Source organism: Candoia aspera, chromosome 4, assembly GCF_035149785.1.
Source record: "Candoia aspera isolate rCanAsp1 chromosome 4, rCanAsp1.hap2, whole genome shotgun sequence".
Lineage (NCBI taxonomy): Eukaryota > Metazoa > Chordata > Lepidosauria > Squamata > Boidae > Candoia > Candoia aspera.
The window spans coordinates 25,871,208-25,898,536 of NC_086156.1; the positions used below are offsets into that span (position 1 = coordinate 25,871,208).

The following is a 27,329-nucleotide window of genomic DNA, read 5'->3' on the forward strand; positions in this document are numbered from 1 at the left end:
TGTTTATGGACATACAGTAGGTAGATAAATTTTAACTTGCAAAATTCTTGATGCACGGAGAATTCCTTTTTTTAATGACCATTGTTTTTCTGTTTATTAAAAGGGTTTGACTACTAGTTTTCTTTTGATGCAGATCTTTTGTAACCCTTGGTTGCTTATGGGAGTATGAATGTACTTGTTTTATCTCAAATTAAAAAGCAACAAGGGGAATCCTCAAAGCTTAAAATAATGTTGCTAATCAGGCATTAGTTATCTGTCAAGTGGGTCTGAAAGTGGTATTTTTTTTCTATTTTCTTGTTTTGACCCACTTGGCCCAAATAATAATAGAACTCTAATAAATATCCATTGATCAACACTTCCACATTCTCTAAATGAAATTAGTAACTATGTACTTAAAATAGCATGATTTGAGGAAAAATGTTAACATTAATTATATTTTTCCCCATTTGAGGTTAAAACAGATTTCTATATGCATCCTTATGAATATCATTTTTATTTATATTCATCTCTCTTCCATGAATGTAATTTTCATTACATAAAATTATTTAATACATTATACCCCAAACATGTATCCAATGTAGTGTAACATTTTTCTACCGATTCTTTCATAATGTAATAAATAAATAATAATAATAATAATTATAGATTTTTATCACACCTTGTTTTAAAAATATATTTGGTCAACTTGAGTCCGTGAACATACCTAATGCTCTGTCCTCCTCCTATTTTCCCCACAACAATAACCCTGTGAATTCAGTTGGTCTGAGGGAATGACCGGCCCAAGGTCACCCAGCCAGCTTTCATGGCTAAGGCGGGACTAGAACTCACTGTCTCCTGGTTTCTAGGGCAGCACCTTAACTACTGTACCAAATTGGCCTTCATGTGACTTCAATTAATACCTTTTTAAAATTGGATTTCAGGTTTATGCATAGACAATAATGAAGCGATTCACTTGGTTCTTCTGAACTTCCTGTTCTTGAGTTCCATTTTTTTTTTTCAGATGTTTGTCTTGTTTGATTTATATCAATCATGGATGCAACAGTTTCGGGAGAGAAAGCTGGAAATACTTCTTCACAGATTTATATTTCTAAGACATTCATTTCACATTTGGAATGCTAATATTTGAAATAAGAAAACCAGAATTCCTGGTAGAATACCCAAAAAATTTGGAGCATTGTTCTAATTTGTCTGGACTTACTTTTATGAAGAAGAGTTACATGTTTTTAAATTAAATAAACAAGCTTGTTTTCTCCATTTCCTCACAAATAACAAAAGGTGTTCCAACACTGTAGTTCTACCCATGGTTATTTAGTAGTTCAATCACAAATTGAATTGCAGCTTCAGTGATCATTCAGTGCTTATATTTCTTCATTACAAGCAGAGCAAATCTATGTAGCTACAGTATAATCATGCTTAATGCTTTTGTTACATTATAACTTTTAACATATTTTTTCCATATATTTTTAAATTAGGCTTTTTAATTTTTAAATGTTTAGGCAGTCCTTCATTCACAACACGAGACATTAGTCTATAACAGCGTTTCTCAACCTTGGCAACTTTAAGATTATGTGTACCAACTCACAGAATTCCCAGGTGAGCATGCTTGCAAATGCACAAGCCAGTTAAAACAATACAAATGACTTTAAACTCAACAAGTAGAAAAGCCTGGGAAAATTAAAGGATTCTAATCTGATGCCTCAGAGAAGACAGTGCTGGCCCTTAGGACAGCATTTCAGCAGTGGTTGGGGACTTCTGAAAAGATCTTTTTGTACCTGCCTAATTCACTTGTCAAAGAGAAGCCCCATCAGATGATCTTAATATACAGGCCAGTATAGGGTGATTTAAAATGCAAAATTATATAAATAAAATTGCTTCATAATTATAGAATTGTCCCTTATTTAAATATTTAGTAAGCATTTGACAAAGCTGAAAAAAATTAAAATACTTCAAGTTAATTGTTAAGTAAGAAGTCATATTCTTCTGTTTAGAGCAGTGTTTCTCAACCTTGGCAACTTTAAGAGGGGTGGACTTCAACTCTCAGAATTCCCTAGCCAGTCATGCTGGCTGGAGAATTCTGGGAGTTGAAGTCCACCCCTCTTAAAGTTGCCAAGGTTGAGAAACACTGGTTTAGAGTATTCTAAAGAATCTCAGAACATCAGCTGAGAAGTAAATTTGATTCTTCCTAGATTATTTCTGTGGTGAAGCTGCCAGTTGAGGCAGGTTGGTCTTGTTTCTGACAAGCAAGGCAAAGTTTCAGGCAGAAATGCATTGCTTCAATCATGCAAAGGATGACATCAAAGTGGAGTGTGTCCACTTTACAATCCTTTCTTGAAGCTTGCTGTTCGGCTGAAGCTTGTAGGTCCAGCCAATGACTACTGGTAGGTAAGAAACTAACTGAGCAGGTCTTGCTCAAAATTCTCTCACTAACGAACTACTGAACTAAGATTTGAATCCATATTTATAATACTTGTGCTAAGCTTGCTTGTTATTGAAGATTATAAAAAATAATAATTTGATTTTATAGAGAGATCCTGCCCTTTGTCTGTGGAATTCAGAACAGGTTTACTTTAGGATCCAGATTGTATTCCACCTGATATATGTATTACATCTAAACTGATTTAAACTCAGAAACTTCAGCTGATTCAACTTCAGTCTTTACATACAGTTCAGTCTTCACATACAGTTGTTACTGTGCAATGTACAAAATGTGTGGATCAGCTTGCTGTGTGGCTGCTATGCCATTTCCCATCAATGTTGTCCTCTTGACTTGACCAGCTTAGCTTTGGCAGCTAATCATTTGCCTTGGGCAGTGAGATCCTCAATTTTTCAAAATTAGATATAAATAAAATAAGTAACATGGAAGTTATTAATGCCCTGTTTTTAGTTCTCTTTTTTGTTTGTTTGTTTCTGACTTCATCCTCTGTCCTCTAAACTAATTGCTTGAGGTCAGTAAAATGTTTATATAAAACCTACGAGGATGGGATTTCTCAGTTTTCAATTTATGCTTGGTACCACATGTAAGCTCATTAGTCTTTGCCAGTCATCTTTTGATCTTATATTAGGCCACACCAAGAAAAAATAGCTCTGCTGGTTTTAGCATGTCTCCAAGCTTGCATTTAAAATAAAGCACCTAAAGATTTGTGTCGCTTGGTCTTCATGTATTGTCAAAAAGCCTTTCTGTCTTTTAAAAGTTTTGTTTTCTTCCTCTGTTCCTCTTGATATTCTTCCTGTAAAAGACAGTGAATTCCTTCTTAGTGTATGTCTTTTATAAACATCCTCATCCACATGAGAATAATATCTTTGATAGGTTCCAACAGCTAGTGTGACCATTGAAGGAGCTTCTGCCCTCAACCGTGTCCGTTGGGGCCAAGCTGGGAAAGAAGTAGCAGTCGGAGACTCTGAAGGAAGGATCTGGATCTATGATGTTGGAGAGGTAATTAATCATCTTTATTAATACTTGAATGTTTTGTAATGGATTTTCAAAGAATATTCCTGCAGTCAACCCTGTCTGGGCTGGGAAGCTAAGCAGGGTTGCGGCTGCTTAGTATTTGAATGGGACAAAGGTTTTTGCAGCAAGCCATAATGATTGAAAAGTAATGATGCACATGATGATACCACATCACAAACCCAACCTATATATGTATGTATGTATGTATGTATATAAAACTTATTTATCATACAGCCATCCATCTCACAAGAAGTGACTCTGGGTGGCCTACCATAGTCAAATAAAACAACAAATATATAAAAACAATCATTATAAAAGTATAAAACAATTATTATTAAAAATTAAAACATTATTAAAAATTAAAATATACAACCCCAAGGCATGGAGAGAGTGAATATATCAACCACAATAGTGGAGCCATCTTAGAATGTCACCGGTTCCCTGGGGCCCCCAAGCCTGGTGACATAACCGGCTCTTGAGGGACTTCCGGAACATTAGCAGGGATGGGGCTAACCTGACTCTGAGGGATAAAATGTTTCATGAGGCGGGCGCCATGGCAGAGAAGTCCTGCCTCCTTGGACCCACCAAATGTAAATCCCTAGCAGATGGTACCTGCAGCATGCCTTCTCTGCCAGATGTAATGGGACGGGCAGATGTAATCGGGGAGAGGCGGTCCCTCAGGTAACCAGGTCCTGTGCCATGAAGGATGTTAAATGTTAAAACCAGCACCTTGAGTTGGACCCAGAAGCAAACTGGCAGCCAATGCAGCTCTCAGAGCAGAGATGTAACATGTGCTGTTCTGGGAGCATATATAACTGCCCGCAACACTGCATTCTGCACCAGTTGAAGCTCCCAGATACTCTTCAAGGCCAGCCCCATGTAGAGTGCATTACAGTAGTCCAATCTGGAGGTGACTAGGGCATGATTGATTGCGAGCAGAGTCTCCCAATCCAGGAATGGGTGCAACTGGTGCACAGCACGGAGCTGTGCAAAGGCCCTCCTAGCCATGACTGCCATCATACTTGCATCCTAACATTTGATGCAAGTGCACAAGTCAGGGTATTTGCACAATAACACACATTTTGTCACATACCTCTTCTGACTCCCTGCAGGCATTTATGGCTGAAAGGCCACCAGGGAATGGCAAAGGGCTAGAATATGAGATGGAAAAAAAAGCTGGAAGAAGGCAATGACAAACCACTTTGCCAAGCAGTCGACACAGAAATGCTCATGTAATTACCAGGAGCTGGGCTTGACTTAAAAGAGATTTGACCTTGACCATTATGTTGGGGTTAAATCAGTGTATCAGTTCAGCGGCACAATTTATTAATCAAATTTAGCCACCGCCCATCTCCCCCAAAAGAGGGACTCTGGATGGTTTACAATAAAATCAAGCACAAAATATAAACATTAAAATCTCATAAAAACAGTTATTATAAAATACAGTAAATAAATAGAATCCAAGAAAGGTATAAAATCCAGGCTGATGGGAGGGACTCTAGGGTGCGAGCCACCCCCAAGAATGGTTATTCACTTTCCCGCCCCAGGCGAGATGGCAGAACCAGGTCTTCAGGGCCTTCCAGAAGGTCAGGAGTGAGGGGGCCTGCCTCACCTCCAGGGGCAAGATGTTCCAGAGGGCGGGGGCCGCTACAGAAAAGGCCCATTTCCTGGACCCCGCCAGATGAAATTCTCTTATGGACGGGGTCCGCAACATGCCCTCTCTGGATGATCAGGTGGGGCGGGCCGATGTAATGGGGATGAGACGGTCCCTCAGATAACCTGGCCCCATGCCATGTAGGGCTTTAAAGGTAATAACCAACACCTTGAATTGGACCCGGAAGCAAACTGGCACCCAGTGCAGCTCGCGCAGCAACGGTGTTATATGTGCCCACCTAGGTGCACCAAAAATAGCCTGCGCGGCTGCATTCTGGACCAGCTGAAGCTTCCGGATACTCTTCAGGGGTAGCCCCATGTAGAGCGCATTGCAGTAGTCTATATGGGAGATAACCAGGGCGTGAGTGACTGTTCAGAGGGCTTCTTGATCCAGGAACGGGCGTAACTGGCGCACAACCCGAAGTTGCGCAAAGGCCCTCCTGGCCACAGCTGCCACCTGCTCTTTGAGCAGGAGTCGTGAATCCAGGAGAACCCCCAGATTATGCATTGAGTCTGTCTGGGGCAGTGCAACCCCATCCAGAACTAAGCATGACAATTTCCTGGAAGATGAAGCACCATCAACCCACAGCCACTCTGTCTTACCAGGGTTCAGTTGAACCCTGTTGTTCCCCATCCAGACCCCCACAGCCCCCAGGCACCGAGAGAGGGCAGTCACTGCATCACTTACCTCACCTGGGATAGAGATGTATAACTGGGTATCATCAGCATACTGATGATACCTCAACCTGTGGTGATGGATGATCTCACCCAGTGGTTTCATGTAGATGTTAAACAAGAGAGGAGAGAGAACCGAACCCTGCGGCACCCCACAATGGAGGGGTCAAGGGTCGGATCTCTCCTATCACCACCGACTGGGACCGGCCCTGGAGGAAGGAGGTGAACCAGCGCAGAACTATCCCGCCCACCCCCAACTCCCTGAGCCGTCCCAAAAGGATACCATGGTCGATGGTATCGAAAGCCGCTGAGAGGTCAAGGAGAGCAAGGATGGATGCACTGCCTCCATCCCACTCCTGCCAGAGATCATCCATAAGTGTGACCAATTATCTGATGCAAGGTGAAATCCAGCCCTTTTGAAGCCAGGGGGACTTCAGTTTGCACTATACAAACACTTCAACTGTTCTTTTTTGCTATGGTTTCTAAGCTGAATTTCAAGAGATATACCCAGCAAGTTTAAAATCGATAATATGTTCCTGGTTAATTGTTAAATGCTGTTAACTTGATTGCTGTTCATTGCCATTAACTTCATTGTAAAAATGTACGCAACACCTTGATTCAAGGTTCTTTTTTTCATTCATTCAGATTATGCAATAGAAAAGTGTTCTTTAATGTTTTAAATAGGTTCTCACCCTAATCCAACTTCCACGTGTGTATTCCCAGCTCACAAGGAATGGGTATGCTCAAAGAAGTGCTCCCCTTTTAGTTCCTGACTTCATAGCTCTATAAAATAAGCTATATCCAGGCTGGTCAGCTTCTTGGAGGACCTGCTGCTTAGTCTTAGTTCTCCCTCACTGCAAACAGCTGGAAAGAAATTATTTCTATATGCTCTATAGGTGCAGCGCTCGTGCTGCACACACACGTATTACAGAATGGGGGCGTCTGTCTTTCTTTACATTGTATAAAGATGCCAAGATGAGACATAGAAAGGAGCGTATAACAGTAACTGTTTCTAGCATTTTAATTGGTCTCTGATTGGTTATTTTATATTCCAGGTGCATTTTTAAAAATCTCTCATCTCTGAAGCCTTTGGGGCACAGTATCCCCATGCCCTATTTTGCGGAAGATAATCTCTGTTTACAGACATCCTCCATTTGGATTTCCCAGCTAGTCTAGATGTGTCAAGCTGTAACTCCAGACCTCCCTGGCCAGAATGACTATTGATCTATATATAATCCAAGGTCAAGCAAATAATAAAGAATCATAAGAATGGAGCCATTAGCATCTAAACAGCTGACAAAGTAGGCAAATTGATAAACCAATTAATTTTCCCTACTATCATGAGGAATTACAAGTGTATTTCTATTTGAATGATAGCAACTGTTTCTAAATAGGCATATTAAAATTTATGGATATAGTGTCCTTTATCTTCTTTTATGGGCAGTGCATTCAGGACATGACTGGTTGGATTAATAGTGCAGTCAGTTGACACTTTCTGTTCTGCAAACAGCTGAAATAGGGGGATCCATTCAGTGGCCTCCAGACTGCAGAATGGGGAGAAGTTTCACTTTTTCTTTCCTTAACATGCTCCCTGCAAAATCCCCTCTCCACAGCTTCTACAATCCCCCAGATCAAACAGAAGTAAGAGAAAACTTTCACATTTTTACCAACTTAGCCTCAATTCAAAAAAAAAAAAAGTTAAAGAGCACTGTGAAAATAAGTTTCTGAAGTATTAAGCAGCTGTGACACTATATCAAAGAACTTTCGGGTTTTTTTTTAATGTAATCAGCGAAAGAATTGTTGAATGGAGAAGTGATACTGCTTTAAACATTCCTTTGCTCATGGCTCAGAGTTCCATGAGATGAGATTGTATTTCCAGCTCTTAGGTTTAAAATGTTCAAAGAGTGGCTTGGAAAAGTCAGGAACGTAGGTGTTCTATCCCTGAAGGGCTTTGGTTACCAGAACAGGTGCGCTTCCAGCATTCCAGCACTTCATGGTATATGAGCTCAATGGTTTTTACTACAAGTATCCAGAGTCGGTCACTGCCGTTATCCCCAAAGTGGAAATGGACACTGAACTGAAAAAGAATGCCTTCCCTGCATTGTAGGGAGGAGATTTGCGGCAAGGATTTCTTAGTTTACAGCCCAATTTTCCAGCCACGGTATTATATAACCCCTCATGGGCATCTTTCATTTTGCTATCTTTCTTATAAATAATGAATGGAATGGCCCATGATTCTGTTGCTTAAATGAGTATGCTAGGTATGGAGGTAAGAAAATCTGAAATTGTATTGGAAAGAAGAAGCAGAAACCTATAGGGTGAAGAGTAAATGTAATGGAAATTAGCAAGCTGAATAAGGCATGTGGCAAAACAATTCTGAATTCTCCTCTGCAACATGTTAAAATCGAAGTAAATTGAAGTCAGCGTGGTGTGTGCTTGATGGAATGTGTCTCTCTGTTGCTGAATGCAGCATAAAGTGTACCATCTGCATTACTGTTCTTGGAACGGTTAGGGGTGACTTGTGCAGCAATCAGCTTTTATAGACAGAATTTGTTTTTTGTCATTATCAGTGATAGGATACTGGGATCTCCACCTCCCCACAGTAGGGAAACATTATAGAACATATACAGATTTAGCTTTAACTCACACAAAGTGATTTTATGGCCCATAGCAAAATTGCTTGAGCATGACTCATATTTTTGGCTTGTGCATGCTTTCGTGGGAGCCGCTTTGGCTTGCAAATGACTGCAAAAACATCTTGGTGTATCGTTATCATAATTGCTAAACTGTCTGAAGTCATTACACTCAAATTTCTGCTATGGCACTGGCAGGACGCTTGCTTTATTTATTTATTATTGGGGTGTGGGTGTTCTGAAATATATACGTATAATTTTTTCTCATTCTGAGTGATCTGACAGACACTAGAAATACCTGAATTGACAGTATAATCTTTCCACGTCTGTTGTCTGGAGTCTAGACGGGCTGAAGATAGGGCTGCTTGACTTTTCATACTTCAAGCTATTGGGAATATTGTGTTCATCACTTTTAGATTAGCCATTAAAATGGAGTTATCTATGTTTTATCTATGTTGTGGGTTTTTATTTCTACATTTTTCTCTTCATTTGAGAAGCACAATCAGAGCCCAATGCAAAATACACAGGGAGTAGAAGTTAAAATCAGAATCCAGTTGGGTACATGTGCATCTTTGTATTAGCTGATCTGTAGAATGGGCTTTAGCAGCCTAGGTGACTTAAGCTCCAACCCCACTATTGGTCCTAGAGTGATCCCCTGCTCTCGTGTCACTGTGACTTTGCGCAGCTTTTCTGCCTCTTCTGCAGCTGAGATTATTGACTTCCAGCTCACCTCCTGCTTCAGAGGAAATGCTGCAAATATATTTTGCAATATTTCCTTTGCAACTCTGGGGCAGGCAAATCTTTGGTGGGAACTCAGATCTTGTCTCACCTTCTACCTCCTTCCCTCCAGAAGTCAAGGTATCATGGCACCTTACTAGGTGTACTCCCTCAGTTTTGGACCATTCTGGGAGATGCACAACATTCATGTTCCATAAGCAAGAGCCAGTTTAATTTTTCCCAACAATAATAAAGATACAGGATGGGATCAGGGGGAGTGCTGGTATTTTCATGAAATTCCTGACCAATAGTGAAGGCATTTGAGACTGTTGGGAATATTACTGTGTATGTTTGAAGGCAAAAGCAGTGGCTGCGTAGAAAGGCCGCTGTATCTTTTACACAGCATTCCCTGTGAAAATTAATCTACGCCTTCTGTAGTAGGTCCATAGACCCTTACTGCAATATCTTTATTGTCCTTTTCTAGCAATTTACCAAAACACTTCTGTGTTTTTTTTTTGTGGAGTGGAATGGAAAGAAGACACAAGTTGCTCCATAGAGGTTTTGTGGGCACTGTGCAACCATGGAAGCCTCTTCCACTGTTCCCACTAGTGATAGATAAGTGTTGGAAGAGGTTTGGGGGCATGCATGACACCTGTGCTGAAGCTCTTCCAGCTTTTGCAAATGCCAGGCTGCAAGAGGGGCAAAGCTGATAGACTCCTGACAAGGAGATGATGGCATAAGGGCTTTGCACCCCTTCAGCAGCACCACTGAAACAGGTGAACTCTGTCAGTCTCCCCTTCTCTTCATTGTGGGATTTGCAAAGGTCAAGGTGCTGAGCTTTTTCCCCTTGTTTTTCCTTTTGTATGGCTGTGGGGATTCTGGAGCATTTTGAGATGGGGTGGTGTTTTTTATTTCTTGTTCTCAGCATTTCAAATCAGCAGAAGTGAAGAATATGATAAACATTGCCTTCAAACAGCTCCTCAGCATTTGGGGAATGAAAATGGTGGAGAACAGCCTGGCTTAGTATTGTTGGAATGAATAAAGCCAGTTTTCATTAAGGAGTTCTCCTAGCTGGCCCACAAGATGACTGCAGCTTGTAAACTTTGTCTTCCCTCCTCAAAGGTCACACAAAAGGAAGGGTTGCCAGGAAAGAGGCAGCTTAGTTTCTTAGTTCCTTTCCTCTGACCCCCAGCAAGAGGATCCTCTTTTTCAGAAGACAGTTCTTCACGGGAAGGGTGTCCTCAGTTTGAAGAACCCTAAAAAGATTGATCTGGAGCTTTAAAGTTGGCCCTGGGTAGAAAACTAAATTAGCATGCAGCTTACCGGTTTGCAGGCTTCAATCATCCCTGTGTTGATACTTATCATATTTCAGTTTAAATAGTTGGGTTTATTTATTTTAAAATGTGTCTTTCTACATTTAACTTAGCATATAACTAAAATGAAGCACCTTTTGTCTTTTTCTAGTTCTGTATTTACAGTATTTAAGAGATCCTTTAAAGGCAAGTGCATCTTCCTTTTGAGGTGTTTGTGTGTGAGTGTATAGACAGAGAGCGTATTACCTAATAATGTGAGTAAATAAATGGATCTTTATGAAGCTTTGTCTTAAAAGGTGGCAGGGATGGGCCCTGATGAACTCCAGAAATAGCAGGTTTACCATAATTGTGCAGTAAAAATCTGGATGGCAGAAAAGTTTCCTTTGCTACTACCTTCTACTAGTAATCCCAATTTCTGCAGCACTAATTTAACAGAACTAAGAAATGTCTCTCAGCTGTTTTTGTGTGTGATGTGCTTAAAAATCCATCCTACTCACCCCTAAATCCCCAATTTTTAGGGAACCTAAACTAACTTTCCTATACAAATCCTTGAATTTTTGCTCCTCCCAAATAAACATCTCCCAACAGTGGGGGTGGGTGGGAATTCCCTACAGGTAATTGACTCTACAGAATTTTATAATACTGCATTGTACAGTTTCTTAATGCTGAATGTAGACTACCAAAAAGGCATATTTTAAATAATATAATTTCATAACTTTGTTGAGCATCCTAATGAGAAATATAAGAGAAAACATTCAAAAAGCTAATTATCAAGAAGGAAAAGTAAACCATAGTTACTTGTTTTTATACAAAAAGTAAAGCAGATTGACTGGGAAATAATTACAGCTATTTGTAGTACAGGGAACTAAATAAAAAAAAACGATCAGCACCAAATTTGGGGTAAAAACTGTATTGCATTAATGTGGTGTAATTATTTCCAAAATTCAGTCAACACACATGCTCTCTTTCTGATTAGCATCAGCATATGTTTTCTGGAGAAATGCCTTCTGAAACAAGAATTAGTTTGTATAATTAATGATCTTTATGTTCTTCTGGTTTAAGCTATTGCTTTCAATAACAACCTTGGTCATGACAGATCACTTAATTACAGTGTTAAAAACTTTTTTTAATGACTGGTAAAGTAAGAGAGATGGAAGTTTGTCGTGATAAGGTGCAGATTAGCCTCAAATTACAGAACGTTATAGTACAAATCAGGTTGTTAATTCATTCCTTAGAAAAGTAGGAGTACCATGAACAACAATTTTATGGTATTTGCAGACCCTTTAGACCAGGGTTCCTCAACCTTGGCAACTCTAAGCTGTGCGGACTTCAAGTCCCAGAATTCTGGGAGTTGAAGTCCGCACAGCTTAGAGTTGCCAAGGTTGAGGAACCCTGCTTTAGACCAGCGCTTCCCAAACATTTTCCTTCATTACCCAAAACTGCTTATCAGAAAGTCCTTTTACTAATGTAGGTAAAACACTTTAAACCAATGTAAATATCCCTGTAGTGATTGGGTAATGGGTTTGTGTATCATTACCCAAAGAAAAAACACCTTTACCGGATTTTGGGTAACACCTTTACCCGATTTACCCAGGTTTGGGAAGCACTGCTTTAGATCTTGTAGTTGTATATGACTTAAATAGCCAGGTTTGGTGGCTCTTAGAAAGCAAGTCTCATGGAATTTGGGGCATTTGGAGTTGGTGAAAGGTGCAGTCACAGCTACCTACTTTTAACAGAAAATGGTTTTAATGCAGTATAAAACTTTGCTTTAATTAAGTAATAGTACTGTGGGCCCAACAAAGCATGATCATTGAAAAAGGGGAAATTAAAACTACAGCTTTCTTTTAGTGAGTCAAACCCAGCCTTAATTGATTCTTCAGCTGTTTGGCAATTTATTTATTTATTTTGGTCCCTTCGAGTCAGTGTTGACACCTGGCAACTGCTTGGTCAAGTCCCTGCATTTTTCTTGGCCTGGTTTTTCAGAAGTGGTTTGCCATTACCTCCTTCCTAGGGCTGAGAGAGAGTGACTGGCTCAGAGTCACCCAGCTGACTTCATGCCTAAGGCGGGACTAGAACTTAGTGCCTTAACCACTGCACCAAACTGGCTCTCACTGTTTGGTGATATTGAACTAATTTTGAAAGTTTTGAAAACAAACTGACATAAGAAAATAAGTATTTGTCCTGGGACAGTGGCTTTTATACCAGGTCTGTTAGCTTAGTCTTCATGAGTATGTAGTGACCATATGAAAAACCTACTGATCTGTTTCTTGAACAGCCTAAGATTAAATTATTTTAAGCGGAGGGGCCAGCAGGGAGGGGTCGGGGGAGGCAAATGACAAAAGCAGCATCCCAATGCAAGCTCTGCCCTTTTTATATTTTTGTAGCGCTGTACAAAAGGGGCAGAACCTGTGCTGCAATGGCATGATGCTGCTTGTGTCCTGTCACCTCTGACGTTAAGCCTGCCAGTCATCTCAAGTAAGTTCCTCTTCATAAGAGCTTCTTTAGTGGATTATTTCAAGCTCAGTTAAGCAAGGGAAGGTTTTGCCTCAAACCTTGGAGATACATTGCCAGTCATCATGGACCAGGGTAGGCAAGAGGGATATCTTTCATGTTCTGGCAAGCTCCTTAGCCTTCATGACTCTGTTTTTTAAAAAAATAAATAAATGGGCATGCTGTCAAGTAAAGTACCATCATTTAGCATTGTCTTTATAGGAATGTCCATGGCTGTGTTAATAGTCATAAAAAAAATAAGTTAAAGAAAGCATGTAGAACGTGGTGCTTGGCATTCTTGCCAACTCCTCTACTAGCAGGGGCCATTAGGGGCATCTATATTTTCTTCTGTCTAACAAAGATATGCATCTCTCTGTGTGTTCCTGCTTTCCCCTAGTGTTTTGAATGTGTATGTATGTGTGTCCTGGGAAGCACAGGGGAGCTGGACATGCTCTGCTATGAGTCCTCTGACCAGGCGGGAAGGAGAGCGCTTATAATGGAAAATTTGGTTGGAAAGAATAAAAATGATTGTGCCTGCAGCCCAGGATAGAGCAAGCCAGCTGCCCAGAAAAAGGTGAACTGGGTTAACACTTGAAATGCATTAGATAGCCATTGTTGCCTGTTTTTGCTACCACTTTGAATAAGCTATTCATTCAAGTTTGTCATCTGTTGGCTGTTGATACGTCTCGCTTTTTGCATTAAATTCCTCTGGTATCATCATTTTCTGTAACCCAATATTTAAGAATATATACTGAAACTGTTTCTGTTAGCTGAGTTGAAGCAAAAGCTTAAAGGTATGAATGTGAATTCCCAGAAAGAATTAACAAATGAAAATCTAGATCATGGTTATTTAAAGGAATAATGATTTGAGGCCAGGCACATGGTTCAGTGCTAGAGCACAGGCTTTGTGTATAGGAATCCCACTTAGTCTACATAGCGTAAAGTATTGCTAATGGAGATATGATTGTCTAGTTTAGCATCCTACGCTGTAGATAGTCTTGCTGGCTGGGGAATTCTAGGAGTTGAAGTCCACATATCTTGAAGTCACCATCGTTGAGAAACACTGACATAGGGTGTTTGGTTGGATTTTTAGCAACTTTGGTTTCAGAGAATAGATAGAGGGAAAAAGACTGTTTAATTTCAGCCCTATCAGATTCAGATTAGGAATCAAGAACATAAAGCCACTTGTTAGTGCATTTTCTCAAGAATTTGGTCAATTTGGTGTTTCAGAGATAGCAGGATGGAGAAGGCAGGCCTAAACTTCTCAGTCTAAGGTATGGGAGTTGCAGTCATGCCTCCCCTTTTAATTTTACAGTAAGGAAGTTTGGTGCCAGGGAGGAATCTCACGTGGTGATAGTTCCTAGCTTAGGCCCAGCTGCCATCGTCCCCTTGAACAATGAAGAAACAGAGTTCACTGCAGAAGTCAATTGAGACAAACCCACGCAAATTAAATTGAAAGAAGGGCGGCCTACACAATTCCTACGATACCTGCTGTGCAGTGGATGGTGACGGTCTTCAGTCTGCCTGTGGTATTCCACCCCTTCAGTTAAGCACACCAATGTATACACAGAGCTGATTAAAATCATCTGCATGCAGTTTTCTGGCTTCAGCCTCCTTGCCAGTGGTTTCATCCATTGTTAGCACTGAGGCCGGGCTCTCTAAGAGCTAAGCACAGTGGTGCGCTCGCTATGCTCTTGGTTCCTTTGGTGGCCTTTTCCTTCTAGATTACCTCCCACTTTGTTTCCAGCCATGTGTGTGGCATTGGGAGCTGCCTGGAAAAATACTGACTTTTTCAAACTATATATAAAGAAAAATAATGAAGGAGTTTTGATACTACCGCAGGATCAAAGCCAGAATAGGTAATATATATAATAGCATATGTTTGCCTGTACTGAGTTAGCAGCAAAATATCTTCTCCGGCCTCAGACTAATCAGAACAGCTTCCATGGGCAGAGTGAAAATGCGACATGGAGACTGTTTCCTACTGGGTGCAGTGCTGTAGGATCTGATTTGAAAAGGATTGGGCCCAGTATTGCCGAAAGAAAGGGGAAGTTACCTGTGTGTAATCCTTTTTTTTGTCCACCGTGTCCTTTCTTTTGCCACAGTTTTGTAAAGAGAAACTGTCTCTGCAGAAATCTAGATGGAAATCACAGGGCTCTGCTACAGTGGTGCGCAAGGTCAAAGTCAGTGACGGTAAAAATGAAGGAAAGGTAAAGGTCCAGCTTGACTCAGGAATTCAGGGTGGCTTTTAACTTGAGGCAGGACAGAGGTGACTCGACGGACTCTGTTTCTGATTCAAAGTCCTCTGTGGAACTTCCCTTCTAGGATGTCATGTAGGAGCTGGGCGTGCTGGGCGAACCACGTTCCAGTATGGGGGATTATGAAAAAAAGCCTGGAGAACTGTTGGGTTGAGAAAAAATACTGTGATAAGGTAGGAAAGGGAGGAAGAACATCAGATTTTGGGATGAACAGGTCCATCTTCCCATCAAAGTGGCTCTTACAAATATAAATATATTTATTTATAAATATAAATTTATTTATTATTTAAATTTTGTTACCGCCCATCTCCCACAAAAGAAGGACTCTGGACGGTTTACAATAAAATTCATATTATAATAATAAACAGTTAAAATCCTATAAAAATAAAAACGAGTTACAGATATAAAATACAATATAAATAAATATAAAATTCAAGAGGCTATAAAAATTCCAATCCGGTGGGAGGGGCTCTAATTGATTGACCCAATTATGGACTTTTGAATGGATGGTGAGGTCAGGGGGGCAGAGGGGAAGGTCAGGAAGTGAATGGACCGCCACTACAGGAGGATGCTGATTTTTCCAATTACAGAATTGAGAACAGTCAGGATACCCAAGTACACACACATACATGTGTGATACATTGTGGATTGGCCACTTCCAGAGTTGATAATCCAGCCACATTATCAGTCAGGTGGCTCTTTCCTGCCTTAGCAAGTAAGCAGCTAGAAATGAATTAATGCTACTTAGTTCAATAATTCAGCTTCTTGTGTTCTCTGGAATCTCAACTGGGGCAGAAGAAGCTAGAACGTTTAACTTAATAGCCTCAAAGGATCTCTGCTTGGTTGGTTGCTTGCTTATATAATCTTACGTATCTTATAGTTTAATGTTTGACAGTATACATCTAGGATTCAGAGCCAATATGTTTTAAATGCTATGTAGCTGCTTTTAAGACTTAAGAGGAAATCTTGACATGCAGTACTATATACAGTAGATCTCAATACTGAATGCTTTTCTTAAAGCCATGTGTGTAGATAGGATGATAGAAACTGTGTTTAGAGCAAACAGTTAATAGTTAATGCTCTCCTGAGATAGGATTTTTCTGAAATGATTTTGTTAAATTGAAAGATTACAAGGCTGCTGGTAAACCACACTTGAACTTTATTTGGAAGTTTCGTCTTAGTCATTATAACCTATTTGTCTTGCTGACGCTATTGGAGGAACCAAACTAAAATTAACCCAAATTCTTTTTCGCGGTCCTTAATTAGCCAGCTTTTCAAAATCTTTTTAACTAGCTCTCTTGGAGCCACACATAATTTAGAACAGAATATATCAAAATGAGAACGCCGAGATGGGAATTTCTGTAAAACAACATTCTTCTTTCCAAATAAAGGCTTCTTTCATTGAAGATCGGGGGGGGGGGGTGAAATGGATGTGGAAGCAATGCCATCCAAAACCATTTTTGCATCTGAAAAAGAAAACTAAAATGGCTCCTCTCCCATGTTCATTTTTGTAAAATGGCAAAAGAAACGGAAGTTGAACACTGGAAAACAGTTCTGCAATGCCCGCAACCCAGTTCCTAAGGCAAAGTGCCCCAAAAAGGCAAAGTTCCAAAAACTAGCAAAGATAATTTTGCACTTGGAGCAAGAGAAGCTGAGAGATTGTGCAAAAGTGCGATCTGGCCATAGGACAGCGTGGGCAATTATTTACCAGTTGGGGACACATTTAACACAGGAGGGATGAGGAGTGCATTGGGTAAGGCAATGTTGTACAGTGGATGGGCTGTACCAAACATAAGGGCAGGGTTAGGGTCTCCTCATTTTAGGGTTTTTAAAAGTTCAGTGGATTATTAAGACTTTTTAAAGGTCTTTTCACTCTACTTTTGGGGGCCACACTATATTTTTTGTTTCTCCTGCCCCAAAATGATGAGAAACAAACTATTCGTTTTTGGCCATCATCACTCAAGGAGAATCCGTGAACCATCCCAATCTAGCTGCCTGCTGATGTGATGCATCACATCTGATGTAAAGCAGGAGTTTATTGATTTTCTTGCTCATTTAAAAGGAGGAATTAACAGTATCATTTCCAGTTTTGAGTAATTTCTTGGCCTGATCCTGAGGAGGATCAGGGGGCTGACATTCCCTGAAATGATGGGGGGCTGGGGTCTTGTGGATTGACCAACTGTCTTGCTGTGTTCCAGAATGTCCTGTCTAAGTTTTTTGATTGATTGATTGTTGACATTTTTGTGACATTCCACTCCAACAGCTCTGAGCGGGGTACAGCAAAAATAAGGATTAAATCAGAAAACAATATAAACCATAATGGTGCATCCTTTATTTACTTTTCTGTAACACTGTAGCCAGGTTTCTTATTTAAATTGCTAATTGGAAAGGATCACTTTCACCTAGGTTGATCAGAAACACACCCTCATGCAAAGAGTATCCACTTAAATTCAATGCTTTTCCTCCTGTCCCCCACTCCATGGGGCACAAATGACAATTTACCAGTGGGAGGTTGTTTGTAAGAAGCGACATTCTTAGTATCTTGTTCAGTCGTTAAGTTACGTCTGACTCTTCGTGACCTCATGGACCATAGCACGCTGGGCCTTCCTGTCCTCTGCTGTCTCCCAGAGTTTACTCAAATTCATGTTCATTGCACTGGTGATGCTGTCTAACCATCTCATCTTCTGCCATGCCTTTTTCCTTTCAGTCTTTCCTAGCATCAGGGTCTTTTCCAGTGAGTCCTCTTTTCACATTAGGTGGCCAAAGTATGTGAGCTTCAGCTTCAGTATCTGTCCTTCAAATGAGCAGTCAGGGTTAATTTCCTGTAGGATTGACTGATTTGACCTCCTTGCAGTCCAAGGGACTTTTAAGATTCTTCTCCAGCACCACAGTTAGAAAGCATCAATTCTTTGTCTCTCAGCCTTCCTTATGGTCCAACTCTCACAGCCATACATTACTACTGGGAAAACCATAGCTTTGATTATATGAACCTTTGTCAGCAAGGTGATGTCTCTGCTTTTTAATATGCTGTCTAGGTTCGCCATAGCTTTCCTCCCAAGGAGCAAGTGTCTTTTAATTACATGGCTGCAGTCACTGTCGTGATCTTGGAGCCCAAGAAAATAAAATCTGTCACTGCTTCTATTTCTTCCCCTTGTATTTGCCAGGAAGTGATGGGACCAGATGCCATGATCTTAGTTTTTTTAATGTTGAGTTTCAAGCCAGCTTTTGCACTCTCCCCTTTCACCCTCATCAAGAGGCTCTTTAGTTCCTCTTCACTTTCTGCCATTAGGGTGGTATCATCCGCAAATCTGAGGTTGTTGATATTTCTCCTGGCAATCTTAATTCTGGCTTGTGATTCATCCAGCCTGGCATTTCTCATGATGTACTCTGCATATAAGTGAATAAGCAGGGTGACAAAATACAGCCTTGTTGTACTCCTTTCCCAATTTTGAACCAGTGGGTTCCATGTCCGGTTCTAACTGTTGCTTCCTGACCCGCATACAGGTTTCTCAGGAGACAGGTAAGGTGGTCCAGTACTCCCATCTCTTCAGAATTTGCCACAGTTTGTTGTGATCCACACAATCAAAGGCTTCAGCATAGTCAATGAAGCAGAAGTAGATGTTTTTCTGGAACTCTCTTGCTTTCTCCATGATCCAGCGAATGTTAGCAATTTGATCTCTAGTTCCTCTGCCTCTTCGAAACCCAGCTTGTACTTCTGGTAGGTCTCAGTTCATATATTGCTGAAGCCTAGCTTGTAGGATTTTGAGCATAAGCTTGCTAGCATGAGTGCAATTGTGCGGTAGTTTGAACATTCTTTGGCATTGCCCTTTGGAATTGGAACATAAACTGACCTTTTCCAATCCTGTGGCCACTGCTGAGTTTTCCAAATTTGTTGGCATATTGAGTGCAGCACTTCAACAGCATCATCTTTTAGGATTTTAAATAGTTCAGCTGGAATACTGTCATCTCCACTGGCTTTGTTGTTAGTATGCTTCCTAAGGCCCACTTGACTTCACTCTTTAGGATGTCTGGCTCAAGGCCAGTGACCAGACCATCGTGATTATCAGGGACATTAAGCTCTTTCTTCTATAGTTCTTCTATATATTCTTGCCACCTCTTCTTAATCTCTTCTGCTTGTTAGGTCCCTGCCTTTTTTGTCCTTTATCGTGCCCATCTTTGCACAAACGCTCCCTTGATATCTCCAATTTTCTTGAGATCTCTACTCTTCCCCATTCTATTGTTTTCCTCAATTTATTTGCATTGTTCATCTAAGAAGGCCTTCTTATTTCTCCTTGCTGTTCTCTGGAAATCTGCATTCAGTTGATTATATCTTTCTTTTCTCCCTTGCTTTTCGCTTTTCTTCTTTCCTCAGCTATTTATAAAAACTTATCAGACAGCCACTTTGCTTTCTTGCATTTCTTTTTATTTGGGATGGTTTTAGTTGCAGCCTCCTGTACAATGTTATGAACCTCCGTCCATAGTTTTTCAGGAGCTCTGTCTACCAGATCTAATCCCTGAAATCTATTCATCACCTCCACTGTATATTCATAAGGGATATGATTTAGGTCATACCTGAATGGTCTAGTGGTTTTCCCTACGTTCTTCAGTTTAAGCCTAAATTTTGCAATAAGAAGCTCATGATCTGAGCCACAGTCAGCTCCAGGTCTTGTTTTTACTGACTGTATAGAGTCATTGCATCTTAGCAAAGTGTAAATTAAATTCTATTACTTCTGCCAGAAATACTTGAATTTGAAGAGTGCTGGAGTCTTTGCTCCTACTTACAAGGTACATCCAGTAGAAAAATGGATTGCACTGTGTTGCATTTTCACCCAAGTCACGAAATGGCCTTTTCTTTAGCAGGGACTTGAAAGCCTTTGGCATTTTTACTATATATTTGTAGTGGAAGTCACTTTTGCCTGGAGGAGAAGGGAAATTGCTTCCATGCCAGAGCGATTTGGAAGACAAAGCTCTTGTATACAATACAGACAGTTTTCCAAGAATATAGAAAAGCAGACTGACCTGCAGTCCCATTTTTGTGCATCATGGCATAGTATTTGGCAGAACATCAATTTTTGAAGTGTTTTTGTAATGTCACAGAACTGACGAAACAATAACTTTGCCTAGACTAACCAGTCCCAAATTTGTTTATATTATTATTGGTGCTGGTAATGTTATCTCTACTTTTGGCCTGACCGTGCATTTATGGTCATTTCTAGGGGCAACAGTGCTTGCATTTCTAAAAGATGCACTCTTTGTTGCTGTTTTATGCTGAACTAAATATAAAATTAAAATAAAATAAAGTAAAATTATTAATTATTTTTAATTTAATAATGCTCTGCAGCTTCCATCTTCATGGGGGAAGGAAAACGCATATTGTAGGATCCTGGTTTACACTTTGTGTGATACTCATGCCTTTCCTGTGCTTGGCAAGCACATTCAATGATGTGGCCAGAGAGTTCTGGGAGCTGGAAGGAGCGGGGTTGAGTGACTGCTACTCTTGTGTCCTAGGTCTCTCACTAGCGAGCTAGCTCCTAACGATTTGCAAAAGGTATAAAGATTTTATTTCATTCTAAATTTTATAAAAGCAGACCTCTGTTTCAGGAATTGAATCAGTTCAGTGGAACACATGCTTTAGTACAGAGAAATTTCTAACTTCAGTCCCTGGCATCTCTGAGTGCGACTGGGAAAGATAACTGAACCTCTGGAGAACTCCAACAAGTTGGGTTGGTATGAAGCAGTTTTGTCTATGAATGTGTTTTGGTAGTGAACAATAATCCCTTATATGGACTAGGTGCTTGGTGCCCAGTCCATGCTCACAGAAAAAGTATTTTTATATCAAAGCAATGCTTAGGTAACTATTAAACATCAAGCTATTAGGGCAGCTAACATTTCACAGATTGTTCCAGGGCTAAACTTTTTGCTGAGGTAGGGGTTGCTTTTTTTTCCCTCAAGGGGTAAGGGAATTATTTTAGCTGCTGTTGTTACGGTCAAAGGAATTCTTGCCTACATATCTTCTAGTCCACACATTGAATATACTGTATATTAGGTCCTTAGAGAACATTGACGAAACTTCAATTATGGGTTTTTAGGCGTTCACTGCATTTGAAATTGGTTTGCTTCTGTCTAGTGATACATTGCTGATGTGGCTACTCAGATGCAAGGAAAGAACAGTGCCCTCAATGGCTTCCTTGTTAGTTTCCTATTGAATTATATGAGAAAGTCAGCTGGTATAGAATTGTGCATCAAGATACTGCGGATTTGAGGAACTGTATCTCAGCACTGGGTATAAGATGCCGCTAGTGATGGGCCTGTGGCAGCTAAACTGCTAAACGATTTCACTAAGCCCCCAGTCTGTTTCAGAAAACTCTGAGGGTCCAATGGTGCCAGTGGAAGCTTTTTTCCTAAATCTAGTTATATGGGGGTGGGGGTAGGCAGTTTTCTTCTGAAAGAAAAGAAAAATTGGGGGAGACAAAGGAAAAGGACAAACAACTAGATTAAATGATTTGAACGGATCTTTCACCAACTATTTTATGTGTCTTAACATCTTGGTCTTAAACATATAAAAGGCAAGTGTGTGTATAGGGCTTTTTAGGTCTTTGTATAACTTTTTGCCCTGCACTGTAATGAAGGGTCTTCTGGCCCACATCATATTGTCATGATTTATCCATATGAAGCCCAGAAACTGCTGATCAGAAGAAGAAAGGGATCTATCCACCCTTCTATTCACTTTCATCCGTGCCTCCTAAGAACACAAGAAGGGCCCTGCTGGATCAGGCTAAAGGCTGAAGTAATCCAGCATTCTTATGTGCATCTGTGCTCAACCAGATCCACATGAGAAGCTCGTGAACATGGACAGGAGGACAACAATCCTCTGAGGTCACTCCCAAGGGCTGGTCTTTGCCACTATTCAGATTCACTATTCACAATTCAGGATGTAGCACACAGCTGTTAAGCTTCTAACCATAGACAGCCTGATCCTCCATGCATTTTAAAATCATATTAGTGACCATTGCCACATCTAACTGCTACAGGTTCCATCATTTAACCATTTGTTATGTAAAGAAGTCCTTCCTTTTATTGGTTGTTGTATACTATCATGTCCTCCGTGATCTCTTTTTGCTCCAAGCTTCACTCATAGACACTTCCTCATGGGGAACTATCCTCCTCCCTAATAATTTTCGCTGGTTCTTCTGCCCTTCCTTTCCCACTCTTGTTCTAGGTTTCCTTTGTTTCTTCCACCATTATCCAGTCCTTATTCCACAGCATGTCCTCTCTCTGATTCCCAACACCCAAACCTGTCTCTTCCTTACTCCACTTCTTCCCCGCCCCTTCCTCAGCTTCCTCTGGAGCAGTGTTTCTCAACCTTCGTAATTTTAAGATGTGTGGACTTGAACTCCCAGAATTCCCCAGCCAGCCATGCTGGCTGGGGAATTCTGGGAGTTCAAGTCCATACATCATAAGTTGTCAAGGTTGAGAAACATTGCTCTAGAGGGTTTATTTACTTTGAGGTGCTTTAGAAGTGATCAACAATTAGCTTTGTGTTATATGAAATGTAAAGAAACCCTAGTTATTATTTCTAAAGTAAGGTGCTGGGCTAGAAACCAGGAGACTGTGAGTTCTCATCCCTCCTTTGGCATGAAAGCCGGCTGGGTGACCTTGGGCCAGTCACTGTTTCTCAGCCCAACTCACCTCACAGGGTTGTTGTTGTGGGGAAAATAGGCAGAGGAAGGAGTATTTGGTATGTTCGCCACCTTGAGTTATTTATATATAAAAAAATAAAGGTGGGATAAAAATAAAATAACAATTAAATAAATGTACATATAGAAATATACATTAAGCTTATGAAAAACCTGTGAGATTTGTGTCCTCTTGACCTAAATCTTTTAAACACTCCTGAGTGCCTATTAAATTTTTACTCACATTTTTGTAATAGAGATAATTCCTTTATTTTATAATCTGTGGGTTATTATGTTATGGAAAGTGACTAAAAAGATCACAGGGTTTTATGGCTCTCTGGCAGTAACAGAACACGCACACACGCACACAGAGAACACACACACACAGAGATCCAGTATGTACAACACTGCTTCATGTCTTGAAATACTTTTTTACTGTAAGACTTACACCATGTCTAACTTCTTCCAACAGTTCCTTTCTCTCACAAACATCCAGGGAGAGACTACAGACTTAATACACAACCATAAAAGGGGCATGGTTGATTTAAATTCATTGTTACCTGCTTCTAGATTCTGAGTCTGAGTCTGAAAATAAACACTGAGAAACCAGCTTGGTGGCTTCAATTTTGTTTTGTATTCTCAAAAATTGTAACTCTGGATTAGGATAGGATAGGTAGTAAGGATTATCTTGGCCTACCCTTTGAAGCACCCTACGCTTCTTTGTAAAAGAAACATCAGGTATTGAATCATGGTTTTAAATAGTAAACCACTGTTTGAAGGCATCTTGTTAGTTTGCTGTTGGCTTAGTGTGATATATAAAATAGGGGAACATGGTTTGTTCAAGGCTTTCTAACTTGTTTTCGTTTGGTTTTGTGCCATTTTGGGTTTGAACAAATCCACTTACTTGTTTAGCAACAACAGGTGCAGGAATCCAACAGGTAAATTTGGCTTGTTTGCAAGACTGATTCTGGCCTGTTTGACACGATACAGAAATATTGTGCTGGCACCATAGCTTCAATCCGATCTTCATATATAGTCATGTGCTGCAGTAGGACCTTTCTTTTCAGTGCAGTATTTTCTGGTATGACAATTCTAGGATTCCTTTTGGACAGCTCAGTCACCACACATAAACCAAGTGAGCTAAAGCAGATGTAGACTCTGTTTTTAACTTCTGACACACACAAACCCACAAAGCTCTTGTAGCAATTGTTTTAACCATGCCAACCATTTATTTATGCTTGCATGGCAGTTTTTAGTTTCAAATTATTAAGTCTCCTTTGCCCATCTTTTTCTTTGATGGCTGAAAATCAGGCAGACTTAATAAACTCAGGTGTTGCTGGGGAAAGTGAAAAGTTGATGCACTTGTCAGAAACTTACTTGAAAACTGGCTCTCAGATGGAGTTGTTACTGATATGGCTTCTCCTGCCCAAGCCCGTATTTTGTAATGTGGAAATTGCATAGATCCAGATTACTTTTAAGAAATCATAAGCTGTCCTTACCAGACATCAAGGCCACTCACGGTCACTTATTAAATGTCAAGATTTTGGGCCTCCTTCAAGTCCATAGAGGGGGGGAAATCCTTTGATTTCAAAGATACATTCACATTTAGGTAGCTTGTATAGATCATTGTGCCATTGTAAAAAGGAATCAATCCTTCCCTCTTCTAGATACTTTTAGATACTGTCAAAATTTTGTTTTAGATTTTACAGTTTCAAATCATAATTGTCTTTAATGATGATTAGAATAAATTGTTGCTTTGAAACTTTTTTTAATTTCTTCACAATGAAATTAAATTTATTTCTCATTTCTTTATCCTTATAGCTTGCTGTACCACACAGTGATGAATGGGCTCGATTTGCACGCACTTTGGTAGAGATCCGGGCCAACAGAGCTGACAGTGAAGAAGAAGGCACCATGGAAATATCTGCTTAGAAGAAAGATTAATCCTTCCCTCCTATCTGTTGATGACATCTCCAGTGAGCATCAGGCCACTGCACTGTTGCTAGCAATGTTCCTGCCAACATTACTCATCAGTTCAGCTTCTTTCCTACTAATCATGCTGTGCTTAGTAGCCTGGAAGTATTCAGAATAATTTCCTATCCCACATTTCTTCTAGCAAAGTTATTAATAGGAAAAAAAAACACAAGTGAGTTATGTTGCTGCCTGGTTGACTACTTCAGTAACTGCAATAAGCAGCTAGAAAACCCCTGGATAAACTTGGGCTCACAACTTTTTTTTTTTTTGGCAGTCCTGGTAAATCCATATAAAGTCAGCTATGATTGGGTGCAGATGTGATGTGCTTTGTGACCTAGGACTGGGCCAAAATTTTAGATGTGGTGTTTCACATGGTGACTTATATTATGAATGGATGTACTGTATGAATATTGCTACTCCTTATATATTGCAGTCTGCTGCATGGAACATATTTATTTGAAAGCAGTAAAGCATGTGCATAACAAACCAACATTCATTGCCTTCCCATGCATGTTGGAGTCATGTTGAATTCCAAATAAAAATTACAGAATGTCAGTTTGTGATAAAATGGTATCTGTAATAGGTTGAGTAAATCAAACTTCAAAAATACCTATGATTTCCTGGCAGTTTAATATTTCATGTTAGTCACCAACACTTGTTACAGACGAGTAGTAACAGTCTGAATTGGGGTGCAATTGTAGAAGGTTACTACTAAGTTGATGTTGAAAGGTGTGCTGTAGCCATGTCTGTTACTGTTTTTGTATTAAACTTACCTCTAATGGTAAATGGGAGTAAAGAGGCTTATATAGTTGTAACATGATTTTGTTTTGCTCTTTTTTGCTTTTCTTAAATTAAAAATAAATTAAATTCAGTCTTACTGGTTAGAGTCCTTCCAATGTTCTTCTAATGCCTTCCTTGTTTCCATCCTAGGAAACAGACCTGCATGGAAATTAAATTCTTGTCCCATACCCCTTGTGCTTTGTAAGAACACAAAGGCTTGGTGGCTACGTGTATTTTTTTCAACTGGATACCTTCATAAACTTGCTGAAAAACTGCAGGGCTGGCTCAAGATACACTGCTGCTTGAGGCAAAAGAAAAGAGGTCCTCCTTCCCCAAGTATGTTTCACCCAATTGGGCTGCTAGGTGATGCTTACTTCAAAATAATGGGACAGAATTCTTTTCCTCCCCTAAGGTGGAGCGCAGCGCTAGCTACCTGGACTATCTTCCAACAGAAGGAAGCAGCCAGGAAGCGGTCTTTGATATCACTTCCAAGCGACCCAGCACGTTTCACTTGTCCGCCTAATAGCTGAGCCATCCCAGAAAAAACAAGTCTGTCCAAACTATTACATTACATAAGCCTTAAACCTCTTAAGATTGTCTTGGTGGTTGTAACCCTATACAGACTATTTGAGTGAACTAAACTTGCCTCCTGCTCCAGAGTTTGGCCATTCCTAATAGAAAATCTTCCACGAACAATTTGATTGACAGTCGCTAAATTCATACATGCTAAGCCATAATTGGTTTGTTTTGACAATGTGTTGCATTAATCCAGCCAACTGTGGTTTATTCACTAAACTGATGACTACTTACATGAACCCAGTATGTGCCTCATTCTGAAGCTGATGTATCGTTCTGGAGGCATATGTTCTGAAGCAAGATCTCATCCTGATCTGCTCAGACTGGCACACAGGAGGTGTGTTTTCTCTTCATATGTTTATTTGACACATGGATTTGGAAGGCCGCCTTCTCCACTCATGGATTTCCAGGTAGAAGGCATGTCCAGCCAATGGAAGGAAAATCCTTTTCCAAAATTGCAAATTATCTGCTTAGAACAGAGCTAACCGAGTATTTTGTTGTTATAATCAAAACTTCAAGCCAGTAAAAATTGCAGCACTAGAACCACACTTTTAGGTCATAATTTGTGAAAAATTTGAACTTGGAAGTGGTTTTATTGTAAGCTTTAAAAATCCAGAGATAAAAAGCACTGCCAGCCCCCTGTGTGGCAGGCCTGTTTTGTACTGGTGCTCTATTTTAGGAGGCTGCCAGATTTATCAGCAAGCAAGGGCTCAACTCCCAGTGATTTTTCTTCATTCTGGCTCTCATGTGATGCGAGGCCACATGAAGTCAGTGGATCTTTATACAATAGGGCCCAACAACCTGTTTTACACATTTTGGTTTCAGGAAATGACAAATTGTGCTGTGGAAAATCAGCAATATGCTGTCAAATTTCAGTGGCATAATTCTAGGGATACAGGGGCTGTAGAAAGTAGTTCTTGGGGCACAGATTTTCCACCCCATATAGCTCAGGTTCCTCATCTGGCTTGCAGACAAAATGTTTAAACAACGCAGTTGTACATCTTTGTGCAGCTTCAAGGAGACGGCTTGTTAAGTTGGGTTTTTCTGTCCAAACCGCTCAGTTCTTAAAGGTGATCTGAACAAATCATATGGTCCTAATATCCCAGGAACCATAGGATGAAAATTAAAAAAGAGAC

General features: G+C 40.2%; 1 protein-coding gene across 4 annotated transcripts in view; it reads left to right on the top strand.

The window, feature by feature from the left end:
- Nucleotides 1-25,122, top strand: part of DYNC1I1 (dynein cytoplasmic 1 intermediate chain 1) — a 194,489-nt gene extending 169,367 nt beyond the window's left edge. For all 4 annotated transcript variants that reach the window (XM_063303660.1, XM_063303662.1, XM_063303661.1 and 1 more), the window contains 2 exons: nucleotides 3,308-3,433; nucleotides 24,685-25,122. In XM_063303660.1, the coding sequence (XP_063159730.1) occupies nucleotides 3,308-3,433; nucleotides 24,685-24,795 (237 nt within the window). In that variant the 3' untranslated portion in view covers nucleotides 24,796-25,122. The remainder of the gene's footprint in view (nucleotides 1-3,307; nucleotides 3,434-24,684) is intronic.
- Nucleotides 25,123-27,329: the final 2,207 nt, after the last annotated feature.